This window comes from Sus scrofa, chromosome X, assembly GCF_054392235.1.
Source record: "Sus scrofa isolate SSC_HxYL_T2T_F1_AM1 chromosome X, Sscrofa_HxYL_maternal_Yorkshire_Landrace_v2.0, whole genome shotgun sequence".
In the NCBI taxonomy this organism is placed as follows: domain Eukaryota; kingdom Metazoa; phylum Chordata; class Mammalia; order Artiodactyla; family Suidae; genus Sus; species Sus scrofa.
The window spans coordinates 53,611,110-53,630,102 of NC_139401.1; the positions used below are offsets into that span (position 1 = coordinate 53,611,110).

General features: G+C 40.1%; 1 protein-coding gene across 6 annotated transcripts in view; it reads left to right on the plus strand.

Moving 5' to 3' along the window:
- The window catches only part of FAAH2 (fatty acid amide hydrolase 2), a 112,308-nt gene that overhangs the window by 57,225 nt on the left and 36,090 nt on the right, over positions 1-18,993 (plus strand). For 2 of the 6 annotated variants that reach the window (XR_014835497.1, XR_014835498.1), the window contains exon 4: positions 24-191. The exons of 1 other annotated variant lie outside the window; for it this stretch is intronic. Coding sequence is in view for 1 of the 5 variants with exons in the window: in XM_013986212.3 (XP_013841666.1) it covers positions 6-105 (100 nt within the window). In the remaining 4 variants the exon portion in view is untranslated. Of the gene's footprint in view, positions 1-5; positions 5,445-18,993 lie in introns of those variants that run through there. 3 more of the 6 variants (XR_014835495.1, XR_014835496.1, XM_013986212.3) reach the window with 2 other exon arrangements.

The following is an 18,993-nucleotide window of genomic DNA, read 5'->3' on the forward strand; positions in this document are numbered from 1 at the left end:
AATAGCTTTCTCTCCCCACCTAGGCAATTCTCCACCAGCTCAGGAGACCTCCTGCTGAATTCTGGGTCCTCTGCACTCTTTCCGAAATCATGGTCTCTGTGCTAGGCCATTTGCAGGTCTTCACCCACCAGGAAGGCGCTTGTGCACTCCCAGGAGATTTCCCTGTTTCCAAGGTGACTTTCTCCACCCAGGTAGGGAGATCAAGGTTCTGTGCCTTCCCCAAAGGGAACTTGCAGAATCCTGCCCCTCTGCACTGCTTCAGAAGTAACTTTCTTTGTCCCCTAAGAATCCAGAGGTCTCTGGCAGGTGGGGAGACTTCCTGCAAAATTCTGGGCTCTCCACACTGTCTCCCAAATCATGTTCTGTGTGATACGCCAATTGCAGGTCTGTACCTATCAGAAAGGAATTTGTGCACTCCCAGGAGCTTTCCATGTTTCCAGAATGACTTTCTCCACCTCAGTATGGAGGTCAAAGTCCAGAGGTCTCCATGATCTCAGGATATGTCCTGCCAAATTCCAGGCCCTCTGCACTGTTTTCTTTTCCCTAGGGGAAACAGAACTCTCCACCCACACCAAGGGCCACCCAAGAGCCCCTGAGCCTCCTGTGCTGTTAGAGCAGTCACTTTAGTGTTCCTCTGCCTGGCTTATGGCTGGGGCTGTGTGGACTGTGTTATTCCCATGTTCCCTATGTCTGCTCAAAGGGTCCCCTCTGCTAGCTCCACTTTCTCTGTATTCTTAAGGGCTGTGGGCTGCTCCAAGTCTGCTAAGCAGCCCCTGCTGAAGGGTAAAAGCTGGAACTGGGGCTGTTGGAGTCTTTCAGTCTGAGAGTTTTTGTGGGGCGTAAGGGTATGATGGTGCATCCTACCCCTTCTCTACAGCTCCCCAACAATGGTGTCTGGCCTCAAAACCCTGAGATTAAAGCTTCAAATGTGTTTATTCTAGATTCCAGTCCCTCCAGGCTGTCTCCATGCTACCAATTCTAGTTTTTCCCCAGGTTGCCAGCCCGAGTTTTCTGTCTGAGTCTGATCTCAAAGCTGGAGTTTCAGTTCCTGGCCCCTGTCTGCCCCTGCTTATGGTTGGGAAGTGCAGGGCTACTACACTGATCATTTGTAGAGGACCATTTCCATTTCAACTGCATTAGTATGATTTCTGTGTTCTCCTCCAATACTCCAAAGTCCTTTCTCTGAGCTGGTCTCCTTGCTGGTGTGCAGGGGATTTCGCTGGGTGCAGAGTTTTGTTTTTCCTCCCTTTCCAGCTCCCTCCCAGGGGTGCAGGGCATGGGTCCTGACCCACATTGTTTCTCTTTTCTGTCCTATTTTTTTCTTTCTTTTGTCCTATCCAGTTTTGTGAAGATTTTCTTTCTCTATTGGAATCTTGAGTTCTTTGATCAGCCTTCAGTAAGTCTTCTGGGAAAGTAGTTCCACATATAAATGTATTTTTGATGGATCTGTGGGAGTAAGTGAGTCTCACGTCCTCTGATGCCATTTCTTAAGCCATTCATCTGTCGATAGATAGTGAGGCTATTTCCATGTCTTGGCTATTGTCAATATTGTTGCAATGTAAATAGGGGTTCATGTGTCTTTCACATGTGTCTTTTGTTGTTGAATTATAGTGTTGTCTGAATAGATGCCCAGGAGTGGGATTGCTGGATAATATGGTAGCTCTATATCTAGTTTTCTGAGGACATTCCATACATTTGTCCATAGTAGTTGTACCAATTTACATTTGCACCAACAGTGAAGGAGGGTTCCTTTTCTCCATACCCTCTCCAGCATTAGTTTTTGTAGACTTACTAATGACGGCCATTCTGACTTGTGTTAGGTGGTAGGTAACTCATTGTAGTTTTTATTTGCATTTCTCTAATAAAAAGTGATGTTGCACATCTTTTAATGTGCCTAATGTTTATTTGTATGTCTTCTTTGGAGTAATGTCTATTTATGTCTTCTGCCCATTTTCCAATTTTGTTGTTTTTGTTGTTGTTGAGTTGTATGTATTGTTTGTATATTTGGGGGATTAAGCCCTTTTCTGATGCATCATTTGCAATTATTTCCCCCCATTCTGTAGGTTGTCTTTTGCGTTTTTATACTTTCCTTTGATGTGTAAAATGTATATATTTGATTAGGTCCCATTTGTTTATTTTTGCTTTTATTTCTTCACCTTGGAAAACTGACCTAAGAAAACATTTGTACAGTTGATGTCAGAGAATGTTTTGTCTATGTTATCTTCTAGGGGTTTTATGGCTTCTTTTATTTTGTTTAAGTCTTTAAGCCATTTTGAGTTAATTTTTATGCATGGTGTGAGGGTATGTTCTAGTTTCATTGATTTACATGCAGCTCTTCAGTTTTTATGTTTTTTTTTTCCCTCTCAGGAATGCTTAGGTAATCCTGGTTTTTTTTAGGGTTCCATATGAATTTTTGGATTACTTGTTCTAGTTATGTGAAAAGTGTCATGGTCAATTTGATAGGAATCATGTTAAATCTGTAGATTGTTTTGGGTTGTATTGCCATTTTAACAATATTAATTCTTATAATCCAGGAGCATGGGCTATTTTTCCATTTCTCTGAATCCTCTATAATTTCCTTTACTAATGTTTTATAGTCCTCAGAATTTGTCTTTCACCAACTTGTTCAGGTTTATTCATAGGTGTTTAATTTTTGGAGGGTGTAATTTTAAAAGATTTTTTAAATATTTCTTTCTAATATTTAATTGTTAGTACACAGAAATGCAATTCCTGAATATTGATCTAGTATCACTCTACTTTGCTGAATTCATTTATCAGTTCAAGGATTTTTTTGTGTGGAGTCATTAGAGTTTTCTATATATACTATCATATCATGTGCATAAAGTGACAAATTTATCTCTTCTTTTCCAATATGTGTACCTTTTTCCTTTGTCTGATTGCTATGGCTAGGATGTCCAATACTATGTTGAATAAAAATGGTGAGAAGGGAACTTTGTCTAGTTCCAGATTCTAGTGGGAAGTTTTTCAGCTTTTCTCTGTTAAGTATTATATTGACAGTGGGTTTCTCATAAATGGCTTCTATTATGTTGAGCTATGTTCCCTCTATACTCATCTTGGTAAGAGTTTTTACCATAAAAGGATGTCAAATTTTGTCAAATCCTATTTCTATAACTATTGAGATAATCATGTTTTTTTTTTTAACATTTCTTAATATAGCTTTGACATTGATTGATCTGCAAATGTTGAACCATACTTGTGAACTTGGGAAAAATACCACTGGGTCTTGGTGTATGATTTTTTTTTTCATATTTGGATGAATTTGCTTGGTTAAATTTTTGCTGAGATTTTTTGCATCTTATTCATCAAAGACATTAGCTTGCGGTGTTCTTTTTTGTAGTATCTTTTTATTGTTTTGGTATTAGGGTGATTGTGGCTTCATAGAGTGTATTTTGGAATGTTACTTTTCTTTAATCTTTTGGAATCATTTAAGAAGGATTAGTATGATTTCTTTGTATGCATGGTGTAATTGACATGAGAGACCAACTTGTCCTGGACTCCTGCTTGTGGTGAGTGTTTTATTACATATTCAATTTCATTTCTAGTGATTGGTCTGTTCAAATAATCTATTTCTTCTGGATTTAGTTTTGCTGGTTTTTTTTCTAGAAATTTGTCCATATCTTCTAGATTGTTAAATTTGTTGGCATATAATTTTTCATAGTATTCTCAAGTTTTTTTTTTTAATTTCTGCTATATCCATTGAGATTTATTTTTTTAATGTCTTATTTTGCTTAATGTGTTCTCCCTCACTCCTTGGTGAATCTGGCCAGAGGTCTGCAATTTTTTTTACCCTTTCAGAGAAACATATCTTACTTTTAGTGATTTTTTCTATTATTTTTAGTCTGTATTTTATTTTATTTCATTTTTTTTAAATCTTTTATTTGTATGTATTTTTTTACTACTGTACAGCATGGTGACTCTGTTACACTTACATGTATACATTCTTTTTGTTCACATTACATGTTCCATCATAAGTGACTAGACAGAGTTCACAGTGCTATACAGCAGGATCCCATTGCTAATCTATCTGGAAGGCAACATTCTGCATCTATTTACCCCAAGATCCCAATCCCTCCCACTCCCTCCCCTTGCCCCTTGGCAATTGCAAGTCTATTCTCCAAGTCCATGATTTCTTTTCAGTGGAAAGGATCCCTATGCCATATATTATATCCCAGATATAAGTGATATCATATGGTATTTGTCTTTCTCTTTCTGACTTACTTCACTTAGGATGAGACTCTCTAGTTCCATCCATGTTGCTGGAAATGGCATTATTTGTTTTTTTTTATGGCTAAGAAGCATTCCAATGTGCACATATACCACATCCTTCTAATCCAATAATCAATAAGTGGACATTTGGGTTGAGTCCATGTCTTGGCTATTGTGAATAGTGCTGCAATGAACATGCGGGTGCATGTGTCTTTTTTAAGGAAAGTTTGCCTAGATATATGCCCAAGAGTGGGATTGCTGGGTCATATGGTAGTTCTATGGACAGTTTTCTAAGGTACTTTCATACTATTCTCCATAGTGGTTGTACCAGATTATATTCCCACAAACAGTAAAGGAGGGTTCACTTTTCTCCACACCCCTCCAGCATTTGTTATTCGTGGACTTCTTATTTATTTATTTATTTAAATTACTCAAACAAATTTATCACATCTGTAGTTGTATAATTATTATAACAATCCAATTTCACAGGATTTGCATCCCATAACCCAAGCACATCCCCACACCCCACAAACTGTCTCCTCCAAGAGACCATAGGTTTTTCAATGTCTGTGAGTCAGCATCGGTTCTGCAAAGAAGTTTCATCTGTCCTTTTTTCAGATTCCACATGTCAGTGAAAGCATTTGATGTTGGTGTCTCAGTGTATGGCTGACTTCACTTAGTATGATAATTTCTAGGTCCATCATGTTGCTAAAAATGCCGGTATTTCATTCTTTTTAATGGCTGAGTCATATTCCATTGTGTATATGAACCACATATACTTGATCCACTCCTCTGTTGATGGACATTGAGGTGGTTTCCATGTTTTGGCTATTGTAAAGAGTGCTGCAGTGAACATCCGAGTACACGTGTCTTTGCAAGTCATGATTTTCTCTGGATAGATGCCGAGGTGTGGGATTACTAGATCAAATGGGAGTTCTATGTTTAGTTTTCTGAGGCATCTCCATTCTGTTCTCCACAGTGGTTGCACCAATTTACATTCCCACCAACAGTGTACTAGTGTTCCTTTTTCTCTACACCCTCTCCAGCACTTATTGTTTGTAGACATTTTGCTGATGGCCATTGTGGCTGGTGTAAGGTGGTACCTCCTAGTGGTTTTGATTTGCACTTTTTTTTTATTATTTTCCCACTGTACAGCAAGGGGGTCAATTCATCCTTAGATGTATACATTGCAGTTACAGTTTTTTTTCCCCCACCCTTTCTTCTGTTGCAACATGAGTATCTAGACATAGTTCTCAATGCTATTCAGCAGGATCTCCTTGTAAATCTATTCTAGGTTGTGTCTGAGAAGCCCAAGCTCCCGATCCCTCCCACTCCCTCCCCCTCCCATCAGGCAACCACAAGTCTCTTCTCCAAGTCCATGATTTTCTTTTCTGAGGAGATGTTCATTTGTGCTGGATATTAGATTCCAGTTATAAGTGATCTCATATGGTATTTGTCTTTGTCTTTCTGGCTCATTTCACTCAGGATGAGATTCTCTAGTTCCATCCATGTTGCTGCAAATGGCATTATGTCATCCTTTTTTATGGCTGAGTAGTATTCCATTGTGTATATATACCACCACTTCCGAATCCAATCATCTGTCGATGGACATTTGGATTGTTTCCATGTCCTGGATATTGTGAATAGTGCTGCAATGAACATGCGGGTGCATGTGTCTCTTTTAAGTAGAGCTTTGTCCGGATAGATGCCCAAGAGTGGGATTGCGGGATCATATGGAAGTTCTATGTATAGATTTCTAAGGTATCTCCAAACTGTTCTCCATAGTGGCTGTACCAGTTTACATTCCCACCAGCAGTGCAGGAGGGTTCCCTTTTCTCCACAGCCCCTCCAGCACTTGTTGTTTGTGGATTTATTAATGATGGCCATTCTGACTGGTGTGAGGTGGTATCTCATGGTAGTTTTGATTTGCATATCTCTTGTAATCAGCGATGTTGAGCATTTTTTCATGTGTTTGTTGGCCATCTGTATATCTTCCTTGGAGAAATGTCTATTCAGGTCTTTTGCCCATTTTTCCATTGATTGATTGGTTCTTTTGCTGTTGAGTTGTATAAGTTGCTTATATATTCTAGAGATTAAGCCCTTGTCAGTTGCATCATTTGAAACTATTTTCTCCCATTCTGTAAGTTTTCTTTTTGTTTTCTTTTGGGTTTCCTTTGCTGTGCAAAAGCTTGTCAGTTTGATGAGGTCCCATGGGTTTCTTTTTGCTCTAATTTCTATTGCTTTGGGAGACTGACCTGAGAACATATTCATGATGTGGATGTCAGAGAGTGTTTTGCCTATGTTTTCTTCTAGGAGTTTGATGGTGTCCTGTCGTATATTTAAGTCTTTCAGCCATTTGGAGTTTCTTTTTGTGCATGGTGTGAGGGTGTGTTCTAGTTTCATTGCTTTGCATGCAGCTGTCCAGGTTTCCCAGCAATGCTTGCTGAATAGACTTTCCTTTTCCCATTTGATGTTCTTGCCTCCCTTGTCAAAGATTAATTGACCATAGGTGTCAGGGTTTATTTCCGGATTCTCTCTTCTGTTCCATTGGTCTGTCTGTCTGTTTTGATACCAGTACCACACTGTTTTGATGACTGTGGCTTTGTAGTATTTCTTGAAGTCTGGGAGAGTGATGCCTCCTGCTTGGTTTTTGTTTCTCAGGATTGCTTTGGCGATTCTGGGTCTTTTGTGGTTCCATATAAATGTTTGGATTGTTTGTTCTAGTTCTGTGAAAAATGTCATGGGGAATTTGATAGGGATTGCATTGAATCTGTAGATTGCTTTGGGTAGTATGGCCATTTTCACAATATTGATTTTTCCAATCCAGGAACATGGAATATCTTTCCATTTCTTTACATCTTCTTTGATTTCTTTGATTAAAGTTTTATAGTTCTCGGCATATAGGTCCTTTACCTCCTTGGTCAGGTGTATTCCAAGGTATTTGATTTTGTGAGGTACAATTTTAATAGGTATCGTATTTTTGTATTCCTTTTCTAATGTTTCATTGCTGGTATACAGAAATGCAGCTGACTTCTGAATGTTAATCTTATATCCTGCCACTTTGCTGAATTGATTAATCAGTTCAAGGTGTTTTGGGGTTGAGTCCTTAGGGTTTTCTAGGTATAGTATCATGTCATCTGCATACAGTGACAGTTTGATCTCTTCTCTTCCTATATGGATGCCTTTTATTTCTTTTGTTTGTCTAACTGCTGTGCCTAGGACTTCCAAATCTATGTAGAAGAGCAGTGGTGAGAGTGGGCATCCCTGTCTTGTTCCAGATTTGAGTGAGAAGGCTTTCAGTTTTTCCCCATTGAGGATTATATTTGCTGGCGTTTATCATAAATGGCTTTGATGATATTCAGGAATGTTCCCTCTATACCCACTTTGGCGAGGGTCTTGATCATGAATGGATGTTGAACTTTGTCAAATGCTTTTTCTGCGTCTATTGAGATGATCATATGATTTTTGACTTTTTTTTGTTAATGTGGTGTATGATGCTGATTGATTTGCGTATGTTGAGCCATCCTTGTGACCCTGGGATAAACCCAACCTGGTCATGGTGTAAAATTTTTTTGATATGTTGTTGGATTCGGTTGGCTAAGATTTTGTTGAGAATTTTTGCATCTATATTCATCAATGATATTGGCCGATAGTTTTCTTTTTTGCTGGTATCTCTGCCTGGTTTTGGAATGAGGGTGATGGTGGCCTCATAGAATGTCTTTGGGAGTATTCCTTCTTCTTCAACCTTTTGAAAGAGTTTAAGGAGGATGGGCACCAATTCCTCTTTATATGTTTGATAGAATTCACCTGTGAAGCCATGTGGTCCTGGACTTTTATTTGTAGGGAGTAATTTTATGACCTCTTCAATTTCATTTCTAGTGATCGGTCTGTTCATTTGTTCTGTTTCTGCTTGATTCAGTTTTGGCAGGCTGTAAGATTCTAGAAAATTGTCCATTTCGTCCAGATGGTCAAACGTGTTGCCATACAGTTGTTCATAGTATTCTCTTATGGTTTTTTGTATTTCTGCTGTATCCGTTGTGATTTCTCCTGTTTCATTTATAATATTGGTTATTTGGGTTCCTTCTCTCCTCTTTTTAGTGAGTCTGGCCAGGGGGTTGTCAATTTTGTTCACCTTTTCAAAGAACCAGCTCTTGGTTTTATTAATTTTCTCTATTGTTTTTTGAGTCTCTATTTTATTGATTTCTTCTTTGATCTTTATAATTTCCTTCCTTCTGCTGACTTTAGGACTTTTTTGTTCTTCTTTTTCCAATTTGTTTAGGTGGAGGGTTAAGTTGTCTATTTGGGATCTTTCTTCTTTTTTGAGAAAGGCCTGGATTGCTATAAATTTCCCTCTGAGCACTGCTTTCGCAGCATCCCATAGATTTTGAGAGGTTGTGTCTTCATTATCATTTGTTTCAAAGTAGTTTTTAATTTCCTTCTTGATTTCCTCATTGACCCATTGGTTTTTTAGGAGCATGTTGTTTAGTCTCCATGGAGTAGGTTTTTTCTCATTTCTTTTCCCATGGTTGATTTCTAATTTCATGGCATTGTGGTCAGAGAAGATACTTGAGATAATTTCTATGCTCCTAAATTTATTGAGATTCACTTTGTGTCCCAGTATGTGGTCGATTCTTGAGAATGTTCCATGAGCATTTGACAAGAATGTGTATTCTGCTTTTTTTGGATGTAGTGTCCTGAAGATATCAATTAGGTCTAACTTTTCTGTTGTTTCCTTTAGGATCTCTGTTGCTTTATTGGTTTTCTGTCTAGAGGATCTGTCCATTGATGTGAGGGGGGTATTTAGGTCTCCTACTATGATTGTATTCTCATCAATATCTCCCTTTATGTCTGTTAATATTTGTTGTATGTATCTGGGTGATCCTGTATTTGGGGCATATATGTTGACAATAGTAACATCCTCTCCTTGGATGGATCCCTTAATCATTAAATAGTGTCCTTCTTTGTCTTTCTTTATGTCTTTTGTTTTAAAGTCTATTTTGTCTGATATGAGTGTTGCAACTCCTGCTTTTCTGTCATATCTATTGGCGTGAAATATTTTTCCCCACCCTTTCACTTTCAATCTATATGTATCTTTTGCCCTAAGGTGAGTTTCTTGTAGGCAGCATATTGAAGGTTTTTGCCTTTTTATCCACTCAGCCACTCTGTGTCTTTTGATTGGGGCATTCAGTCCATTGACATTTAAGGTGATAATTGATAGATGATTATTTATTGCCATTTGAATCTCGTGTTCCAGTTGATTCTATGGTTCTCCATTTTTTTTTTTTTTTGGTTGGATGGTCTCCTGTTATTATGTGCTTGAGTTTTTTTTTTTTTTCTTTTCATTTTTTGCGAATGCAACATTTGGTTTTGGCTTGCAGTTGCCCTGTTTTTTAAGTATGCTAACCCCTTCCCATAAATGTGTGTTTTAGCCTGATGGTCCTGTAAGTTCAAACACTTCATTACTCTATTAAAATTAAGAAGAGAGACATACATACAAACAAAAAGGTTTATTTACCTACTAATATCCCTTGCCCACATTTTATGGTTTTGATGACTCTTTTTTATTTTTTTCTTTCTAATTTTATTTTGTTTGAAGCATATTCATGATTAAATCTGTATGCTGGCTTATTTGAGTGACTGCTCTCTGATTGCAGTTTCCTCAGTCTGAGTTCTTCCTCTTCTTCTTCTTCTTCTTTTTTTTTTTCTTTTCTTTTTTCTTCCCTTTCCTTCCTTTCTTTTTGGTTTAGAGAAGCCCTTTCAATATTTCCTTTAACCTGGGTTTTGTGTTGCTGTATTCTTTAGGTTTTTGTTTGTTGGGAAAAATTTTTATTTCCCCTTCTATTTTAAATGATATTCTTGCTGGATAGAGTATTCTAGGTTGCATATTTTTTCCTTTTAGCACTTTAAATATCTCTTGCCATTCCCTCCTGGCCTGTAGTGTTTCTGTAGAGAAATCAGCTGATAGTCTTATGGGGGTTCCCTTGTAGGTAACATTCTGTTTTTCTCTTGCTGCCTTTAGGATCCTCTCTTTATCACTTACTTTTGCCATTTTTATTATGATGTGTCTTGGTGTGGGTCTGTTTGGGTTCAGTTTGTTTGGGGCCCTCTGTGCTTCTTGTATCTTGAATCCAGTATCCTTTAGATTTGGGAACTTTCCAGCGATAATTTCTTCAAATATATTTTCCATTCCCTTATCTTTTTCTACTCCTTCTGGAATTCCTATTATGCGTAGATTGGCCCGCTTTATATTATCCCATAGGTCTCTTATATTGCTTTCCAGTTTTTTGATTCGGTTTTCTGTCTGTTGACCAGATTGAGTGATTTCCATTATTCTATCTTCCATATCACTGATTCATTCTTCTGCATTATTCATTCTGGTTTTTACTGCCCCTAGTTCAGTTTGCATCTCTGCAAATGAATGTTCTAGTTTTTCTTGGCTCCTCCTTATATTTTCTAGTTCCTTTCTGAGGGTATCTGCATTACTGTTCATATCTTCTCTTAATTCCTTCAGTATTTTCACTATTTCTCTTTTGAACTTCAGGTCTGTCAGACTGCAGAGATCTGTTTCATTGTTGACTGTTTTAGGTGAGTTCTCCTGTTGGTTTGACTGGGGGTGGTTTCTCAGCTTCTTCATCTTGCTTGTTGTTTTCTTTCTCCTGAGGGAGTTGTACTCTCCGTGATCAAGTAGTGTTTGCCTTGTCACTGCCGTGGAATATTTCCTGAGGGCTGGCATTGTTGGTCAATCCTTTTTGAGGCAGTGTGGCTTTTCTGGAGTGTTGATGGGGCTAACAGTGTTTCTTTGAAGCAAAGGAGGACTTCCTGAGGGCAGACAGGACTGAGAGTTCCACACTGCGATGGTAGCAGATTTTACTTGGTCATGCAGAGCTTGCTCTGGTGTTTTTAGGCTGTGGGGTTCTTGCAGGGGGTTGGCGGTGTTGGGCAGCTGCTCTTTAGGGGTTCATCACCCCTTGGGGGCTGGAGCAGCTATCTGGGTCACTGAGAACCTGAGAGGCTCTTCCCTAGGGCAGCCCAACTCAGAAGGACAGCCTGAGAATGTAGGCGGAACTTTTCACAGCCTGGCTGAGCTTGTTGCAGCTTTTCTGGGCTGCAGGGGGTCCTGCCTGGAGCTGGCAGTCCTAAGCAGCTGGTCCACTATAGCATCCCCTGGGGGCTTGGGCGGGTAGCAGGGCCGTTGGAAACCGAAGAGGCTCCTCCCCAGGGCAACCCGACTCAGAAAAACCGTCCCAGAATTAGGCTGATCTATTCACAGCCTGGCTAAGCTTGTTCTAGCTTTTCTAGGCTGCAGGCCTTTTCTCTGTGGCTGGAGCTGTTTGGTGCTGCTCTGCGGAAGTGTAGCCCCTCCAAAGGGCAAGCAGGCCTGTGCAGGGACAGCCCCTGCGGTGGTAGGCTTCAGGCAATTGTTGAGGCCAGCCCTCCTGGATGGCAGGCAGCCCCAGGTCCGTGAGAGCGTAGGGCGTGGTGGGGGTGGGGGGAGGGGATGCACTGGGAAGCACAGTTTTCAGCTAGCTAGCGGGCCTGTAAGCTTGCTGTGGCATGGGGGGTATTCTATGGGGACCAACCCCTTCTTCTCTCCCCTCCCCAGCACGGTCGCAGACCAGGCTCTTCTCCCAGGTTCCCTCTGATGTGGCTTTCCCCTTCCCCACTCCTGGAGTATTGCTCCCTTCCTCTGCGACAGCTTTGTTTTCTAGTCTCCCAGGCAGTCTCTGCCCCGTCAAATGGTTTCTAGACCTCCCAAGCAGTTTCCGCTCTGCCCCGCCCCCCTAGCCCGGGGACTAATCTCTGGAGCCGAGGTCTTGGTGCCCAGCCTCCGCCCCCCAGGCGTCCCCCGGCCCTTTCTCAGGAATTAACCTTCGGAGGCAAGGTCTCAGTGTTCAGCCCCCACCCAGGCGTCCCCCGGCCCCCTCTCGGGGACTAACCTTCAGCGGTGAGGTCTCGGTGCCCAGCCCCCACCCAGTCGTCCCCAGGCCCTTTCCCGGGGACTAACCTTCGGAGGCGAGGACTCGTGCCCAGCCCCCACCCAGGCGTCTCAATTTTTGGTGACTGTGCCCGTAGTTCAGATGGTCCGTTGGGTTCTTGATCGGCTTTTCCGTACTCCAACTTACTGCTACACTCTTCTCTGCATCTGGAGATTCCTCCGGTTCGTTTGATCTTTCGCCCGGTAGGTGACTTTCCAGGGCGCGGGATCCCTTTCTCCTCCGCAGTTCCCTTTCAGGAGCGCCCGTCTTGCTCAGATTCGTCTTCTCTCACTCTCCTCTTTTCTCCTGTTCTGCCCAATAATGTCACGAATTTCTTGCCGTTATTTGAGTTTAGGTTCCTCTGCCAGCGATTGGTTGCTGTTCTGTGCGAGTCATTTATTCTGTAGATGTGCTTTTTTTGTTGTGTTTGTGGGAGAGGGCGAGCGTGTCTTCCTACTCCTCCGCCATCTTGTCCTCTCTGATTTGCATTTCTCTAATAATGAGTGATGCTGAACATCTTTTCATGTACTTTTTGGACATCTGTATGTCTTCTTTGGAGAAATGTCTGTTTAGATCTTCTGCCCATTTTTGGATGGGGCTGTTTGTTTTTTTGGCATGGAGCTACAGAAGGTGTTTATAAATGTTGGAGATGAATTCCTTGTCAGTTGATCCACTTGCAAATATTTTCTCCCATTCTGTGGGTTGTCTATTCGTTTTGTTTAGGGTTTCCTTTGCTATGCAGAAACTTTGAAGTTTGATTAGGTTCCATTTGTTTATTTTTTGTTTTTATTGTCAATACTCTAAATAAGAGGTAGATCTGAGAAGATGTTGCTGTCATTTATGTCAGAGAGGGTTTGGCCTATGTTTTCCTCTAAGAGTTTTGTAGTGTCTGGTCTCATATCTAGGTCTTTCATCCATTTGGAGTTTACTTTTGTGGATGGTATTAGGGAGTGTTCCAATTTCATTCTTTTCCTTGTGGCTGTCCAGTTTTCCCAGCACCACTTATTGAACAAGCTGTCCTTTCTCCATTGTATATCCTTGACTCCTTTGTGAGGATGAGTTTGCTGTAGGTGCATGGGTTTAATTCTGGGCTTTCTATCCTATTCCACTGATCTAGATGTCTGTCTTTGTGCCAGTACAATATGGTTTTGACGATTGCTGCTTAGTAGTATAGTCTGAAGTCCCAGATCCTGATTCCTCCAGCTCCGTTTTTCTTTTTCAGGATGTCTTTGGCTATTCTGGGTCTTTTGTGCTTCCACACAAACTTGAAAATATTTTGTTCGAGTTCTGTGAAAAATGTCCTTGGTAATTTGTTAGGGATTGCATTGAATCTGTAGATTGCATTGGGTATTGTAGTCATTTTGATAATATTAACTCTTCCAATCCATGAGCATGGTATACCTTTGCATCTATTTGTGTCATCTTTGATTTCTTTCATCAGTGTCTTATAGTTTTCAGAGTACACGTCTTTTGTCTCTTTAAATAGGTTTATTCCTAGGTATTTTATTCTTTTGGATGTAATGGTAAACAGGATTGCTTCCTTAATTTCTCTTTCTGCTCTTTCATTGTTAGTATATAGAAATGCCATTGATTTCTGTGTATTAATTTTGTATCCTGTGACTGCGAAATTCATTGATGAGCTGTAACAGTTTTCTGGTAGAGTCTTTAGGATTCTCTAAGTATAGAATCATGTCATCTGCAAATAGTGGTAGTTTGATTTCTTCCTTTCCAATTTGGATTCCTTTTATTTCTTTTACTTCTCTGACTTCTGTGGCTAGCACTTCCAAAACTATGTTTAAGAGTAGTGGTAAGAGCAGACATCCTTGTCTTGTTCCTGATCTCAGTGGGATTTCTTTCAGCTTTTCACCACTAAGAATGCCTTTAGCTGTGGGTTTGTCATATATAGCCTTTTTATGTTGAGGTAGGGTCCCACTATGCCCACTTTCTGAAGTTTTTTTTTTGTATCAGAAAATGTATACATGTAAGGATAACTTGATCCCCTTGATGTACAGTGGGAAAATAAAATAAAATAAATAAATAAAATAAAAACAATAAATGGGTGTTGTATTTTGTCAAAGGCTTTTTCCGCATCTATTGAGAGGATTATACGATTTTTATTCTTCAGTGTGTTAATGTGGTGTATTGCATTGATGGATTTGTGGATATTGAAGAACCCTTACATCCCTGGGATAAATCTCACTTGCTCTTAATGTACAATCCTTTTAATGTATTATTGGTGTGGACTTCTTAATGATGGCCATTCTGACTGCTCTGAGGTGGTATCTCATGGAAATTTTGATTTGCCTTTCTCTAATAATCAGGGATTTTGAGCATTTTCTTCATGTGCTTGTTGGCCATCTGTATATCTTCCTTGTAGAATGTCTATTCAGGTCTTTTGCCCAATGTTCCATTGGGTTCCTGGCTTTTTTGCTGTTGAGTTGTATATGTTGCTTCTATAATTTAGAGATTAGGCCCTTGTCAGTTGCATCATTTGAAACTACTTTCTCCCTTTGTAAGTTGTCTTTTTGTTTTCTTTTTGGTTTCCTTTTCTGTGCAAACTTGTCAGTTTGATTAGGTCCCATTGGTTTATTGTTTCTTTTATTTCTTTTGCTTTGGGAGACTAACCTGAGAAAATATTTGTAAGGTTGATGTCAGAGAATATGTTGCCTATGTTCTCTTCCAGGATTGATTGTGTCTCGTCTTATATTTAAGTCTTTCAGCCGTTTTGAGTTTATTTTTGTGCATGGTGTGAGGGTGTGTTCTAGTTTCATTGATGTACATGTAGCTGTCCAGGTTTCCCACCAACACTTGCAGAAAAGACTGTCTTTTTACAATTTTATGTTCTTGCCTCCTTTGTCAGAGATTAATTGACCATAGGTGTCTGGGTTTATTTCTGGGTTCTCTATCATGTTTCATTTGTCTCTATGTCTGTTTTGGCAGAAGTACTACACTGTCTTGGTGACTGTGGCTTTGGAATATTGCCTGACGTCTGGGAGAGTTATGCCTCCTTGTTTTTTGTTCTTTAGAATTGCTTAGGCAATTCTGGGTCTTTTGTGGTTCCATATAAAGTTTTGGATTGTTTGTTCTAGTTCTGTGAAAAATGTCATGGGTAATTTGATAGGGATTGCATTGAATCTGTAGACTGCTTTGGGTAGCATGGCCATTTTTAATATATTAAGTTTTTGAACCCAGGATCATGGAATATCTTTCCATTTCTTTTCATCTTCTTGAATTTCCTTGGTTATTGTTCTATAGTTCTCAGCATATAAGTCCTTGCCTCCTTGGTCAGATGTATTCCCAGGTATTTGATATTTTGTGGTGTAATTTTAAAAGGTATTGTATTTCTGTATACCTTTTCTAATATTTCATTGTTAGTATACAGAAATGTGTCTGATTTCTGAATGTTAATCTTATATCCTGATACTTTGCTGAATTTGTTGATCAGTTCAAGTAGTTTTTGAGTTGAGTCCCTAGGGTTTTCTATATATCATATCATGTCATCTGCATGCAGTGAGAGTTTTACCTCTTCTCTTCCTATTTGGATGCTTTTAATTTCTTTTATTTGTCTGATTGCTGTGGCTAGGACTTCCAAATCTATGTTGAATAACAGTGATGAGAGTGAACATCCTTGTCTTGTTCCAGATTTTAGCAGGAAGGTTTTCAGCTTTTCTCCAATGAGTGCTGTATTTGCTGTGGGTTTGTCATAAGTGGATTTCATTATGTTAAGGAATGTTCCCTCTATACCCACTTTGGTAAGAGTTTTTTTCATGAAGGGATGTTGGACTTTGTCAAATGCTTTTTCTGCATCTGTTGAGATGATCATGTGATTTTTGCCTTTTCTTTTGCTAATGTGGTGTATGATGTTGATTGATTTACATATGTTGAACCATCCTTGTGACCCTGGGATGAATCCCACCTGGTCGTTTTGTGTGATCTTTTTGATATGCTGTTGGATTCAGTTAGCTAAAATTTTGTTGAGAATTTTTGCATCTAAATTCATTAAAGATATTGGCGTATAGTTTTCTTTTTTGGTGGTATCTTTATCAGGTTTTGGAATTAGGCTGATTGGTGGCATCATAGAATATCTTTGGGAGTGTTCCTTCTTCTTCAAACTTTTGGAAAAGTTTAAGGAGGGTGGGTATATGTTTCTCTTTGTATGTTTGGTAGAATTCACCTTTGAAGCCATCTGGTCCTGGACTTTAATTTGTAGGGAGTGGTTTTATGACATTTAATTTCATTTCTAGTGAGCGGTCTGTTCAGTTGATCTGTTTCTTCTGAATTCAGTTTTGGCAGGTTGTAAGTCTCTAGAAAGTTGTCCATTTCTTCTAGATTGTCAACTTTTTGGCGTATTACTGTTGATAGTATTCTCTTATGGTTTTTTGTATTTCTGTAGTATCCATTGTGACTTCTTTTTCATTTTTTATTTTTTTGGGGTTTTTTTTTCTTTCCTCTTCTTGGTGAATCTAGCTAGAGGTTTGACTATTTTGTTTACTTTTTCAGAGAACCAGCTCTTCATTTGATTGATTCTGTATATTGTTTTTTATTGTATTTAAATTTTGTTATTTTGATTATAGCATATGTCTTGCTGTATTTCTTCTTTTGTTTATTTTGTATGGAATTCTACATGCTTTTCCAATTGAGTGAGTTTTTCCTTTCCCATATTTGGGAAAATTCCACCTCTCATCTCTTCAAATATTTTCTCTGGCTCTTTATCTCCTTCTTTTCTTCTGTCCCAGAGTTCCCTTAGGCTCTTCCCTGTTTTTTTTTTTTTCACTCTTTTTTATCTTTTCTGGAGCAGTGTTTTCCACCACTCTGCCTTACACCTCATTTTTATTAATTTTTCTGCCTCATTAATGTGCTATTGGTTCCTTCTTGTTTATTTTTCACTTCAGCTATTGCACTATTTATCTTGCTCTTTAAATCCTCTAGCTCTTTGTTAAACATTCCTTTTAAGGTCTCAATCTCTGTCTCCATTCTTTTTCCAAGATTTTTGACTATCTTTAAAATCATCCCTCTGTGTTATTTTTCAGGTAAATTGCCTATCTCCTCATCACTTAGTGTTTTTTGTCTTGATTCTTTTTGTCTTTTTTGTCTGTTTTTGTCTTGATTCTTTGTCTGAAAGCTGCTTATTTGTAGTCTCATAGTGTCTACCTTTCTGTTTATCATCCTCTTGACGTTTAGACATTGAAGCTGGTGCCCAGCCCTGGATTTCTCAGGCATGGTAAAAGTTCACGTGTTCCCAGAACATGCATTGGGAGCAATGCTATCATACTTATTCTCCTGTAGCTGGGTGGCTGCTAGGGATAGCAATAGGGTCTGTAAGGCAAATGGTAGTATTTCACCATTCACAGGATTGCTTTTGTAGGTCAAAGGGGTAGCATTGTCTCTTACAGGCCCTCTTGCTCGTAGGTAGCTTTGAGCGATATATATATTTTTTGTAGCTGTAGGATGTGTATTTCCGGTTATCCCTTCCCCAGCCTTGCTGCTGGTGGGAGTGCTCTCTGTAGGCCTGCAGATCTGAATGTGGGTTAATGGGCCTACCCAGTTCCTTTGGTGTGGAACAAGTGACACTGACATGAGCCTTCACAGGGCCACTGGCAAGGGCCCTATATTTTGTGCTTTTCTCTGGTTGGGCAGCCATAAGTTCCCTCAGAGAGCAGGCACCAGTGGCCCTCTCATGGTAATGTGCACTGCTGCCAGCATCTCTTCTGGCAATGATTGGACACTACTGATGTGAGCCTCTGCAGATTCTCTGGGTAGAACTAAGTCACCTGGGTTTTCTCTGATCAACAGGGCGTGGGCAATCACAGCCCTCTCATAGGAATGGGCACTGCCACAAGCAGCTCTTCTGGCACTGTGCCACTGGTGCAAACCTCTGAACATTCTCTGGATGGAGCTTAGATGCCTGTGATTCCCCTGCTCAAGTAGATCACTGCCCTCGCAGGGCATGGGCACTGCCACCAGCAGCTCTGCTGGTGCTGCCCCACTTGGTCAAGTCTCTTCAGCTTCTCTGGGCAGAGCAAACACCCCTGTGTTTTCCCTGATTGACAGGTAGTGGACACAGGCACCCATCTTGCTGGAATGGGCACTGCCACCACCAGCTCTTCTGGTCCTGATTGGGTGCCACTGTGGGAGCCTCTGCAGATTCTCTGGGTAAAGCCAAAATGCAAGTCTGTAGCCCTATGAGTGGGCCAATTCCAAGACATTGCTAGGCAGCTGCTATTGTCAAGTGGTTCCCCGAGTTGAGGCAGGCAGTGTCCTTCAGCTTGAAAAAGCAGGCACAGGGAAAAAGGCTTCTGTGGTGGATCCAGCCCCTTCCTTCCAGCACCCCCCTCAAACAATGATGTCTAGTCCCTAACCCCAACTGTGTTGCCTCCACTTAGATGTTCTCCATTGTGGTCACCCTATACTCTAGTCCCTTCAGGCTGTTTCTGCATGGCTAACCCCTGTTTTTCCCCCTCATAGTCAAACCCAGCTCCCTCTTTGGGTCTGATCCCTAAGGCCAAAGTTTTAGTTCCCAACACTTGCTGGCACCTGCCTATGGTTGCCTGTTGCCTGTAGCATTGACTGTGGTGTACTGTCTCCTTTTTAACTCTTCACATCATTTGTCTAGAGTTCCTCCTCAATTTTTGGCTGATCTCATTGCTGGTAGGGAAACTTCCCAGGGTGCAGGATCTATTCCTATTTCCAGTTCCCTACAGGGAAATCAGGTCCTGTCACATTTCCTTTTGCCTTTTTGCCCCATGTTTTTCTTCTTTGTTCTTTCTTATATCCTATCTGGTTTTGTAAT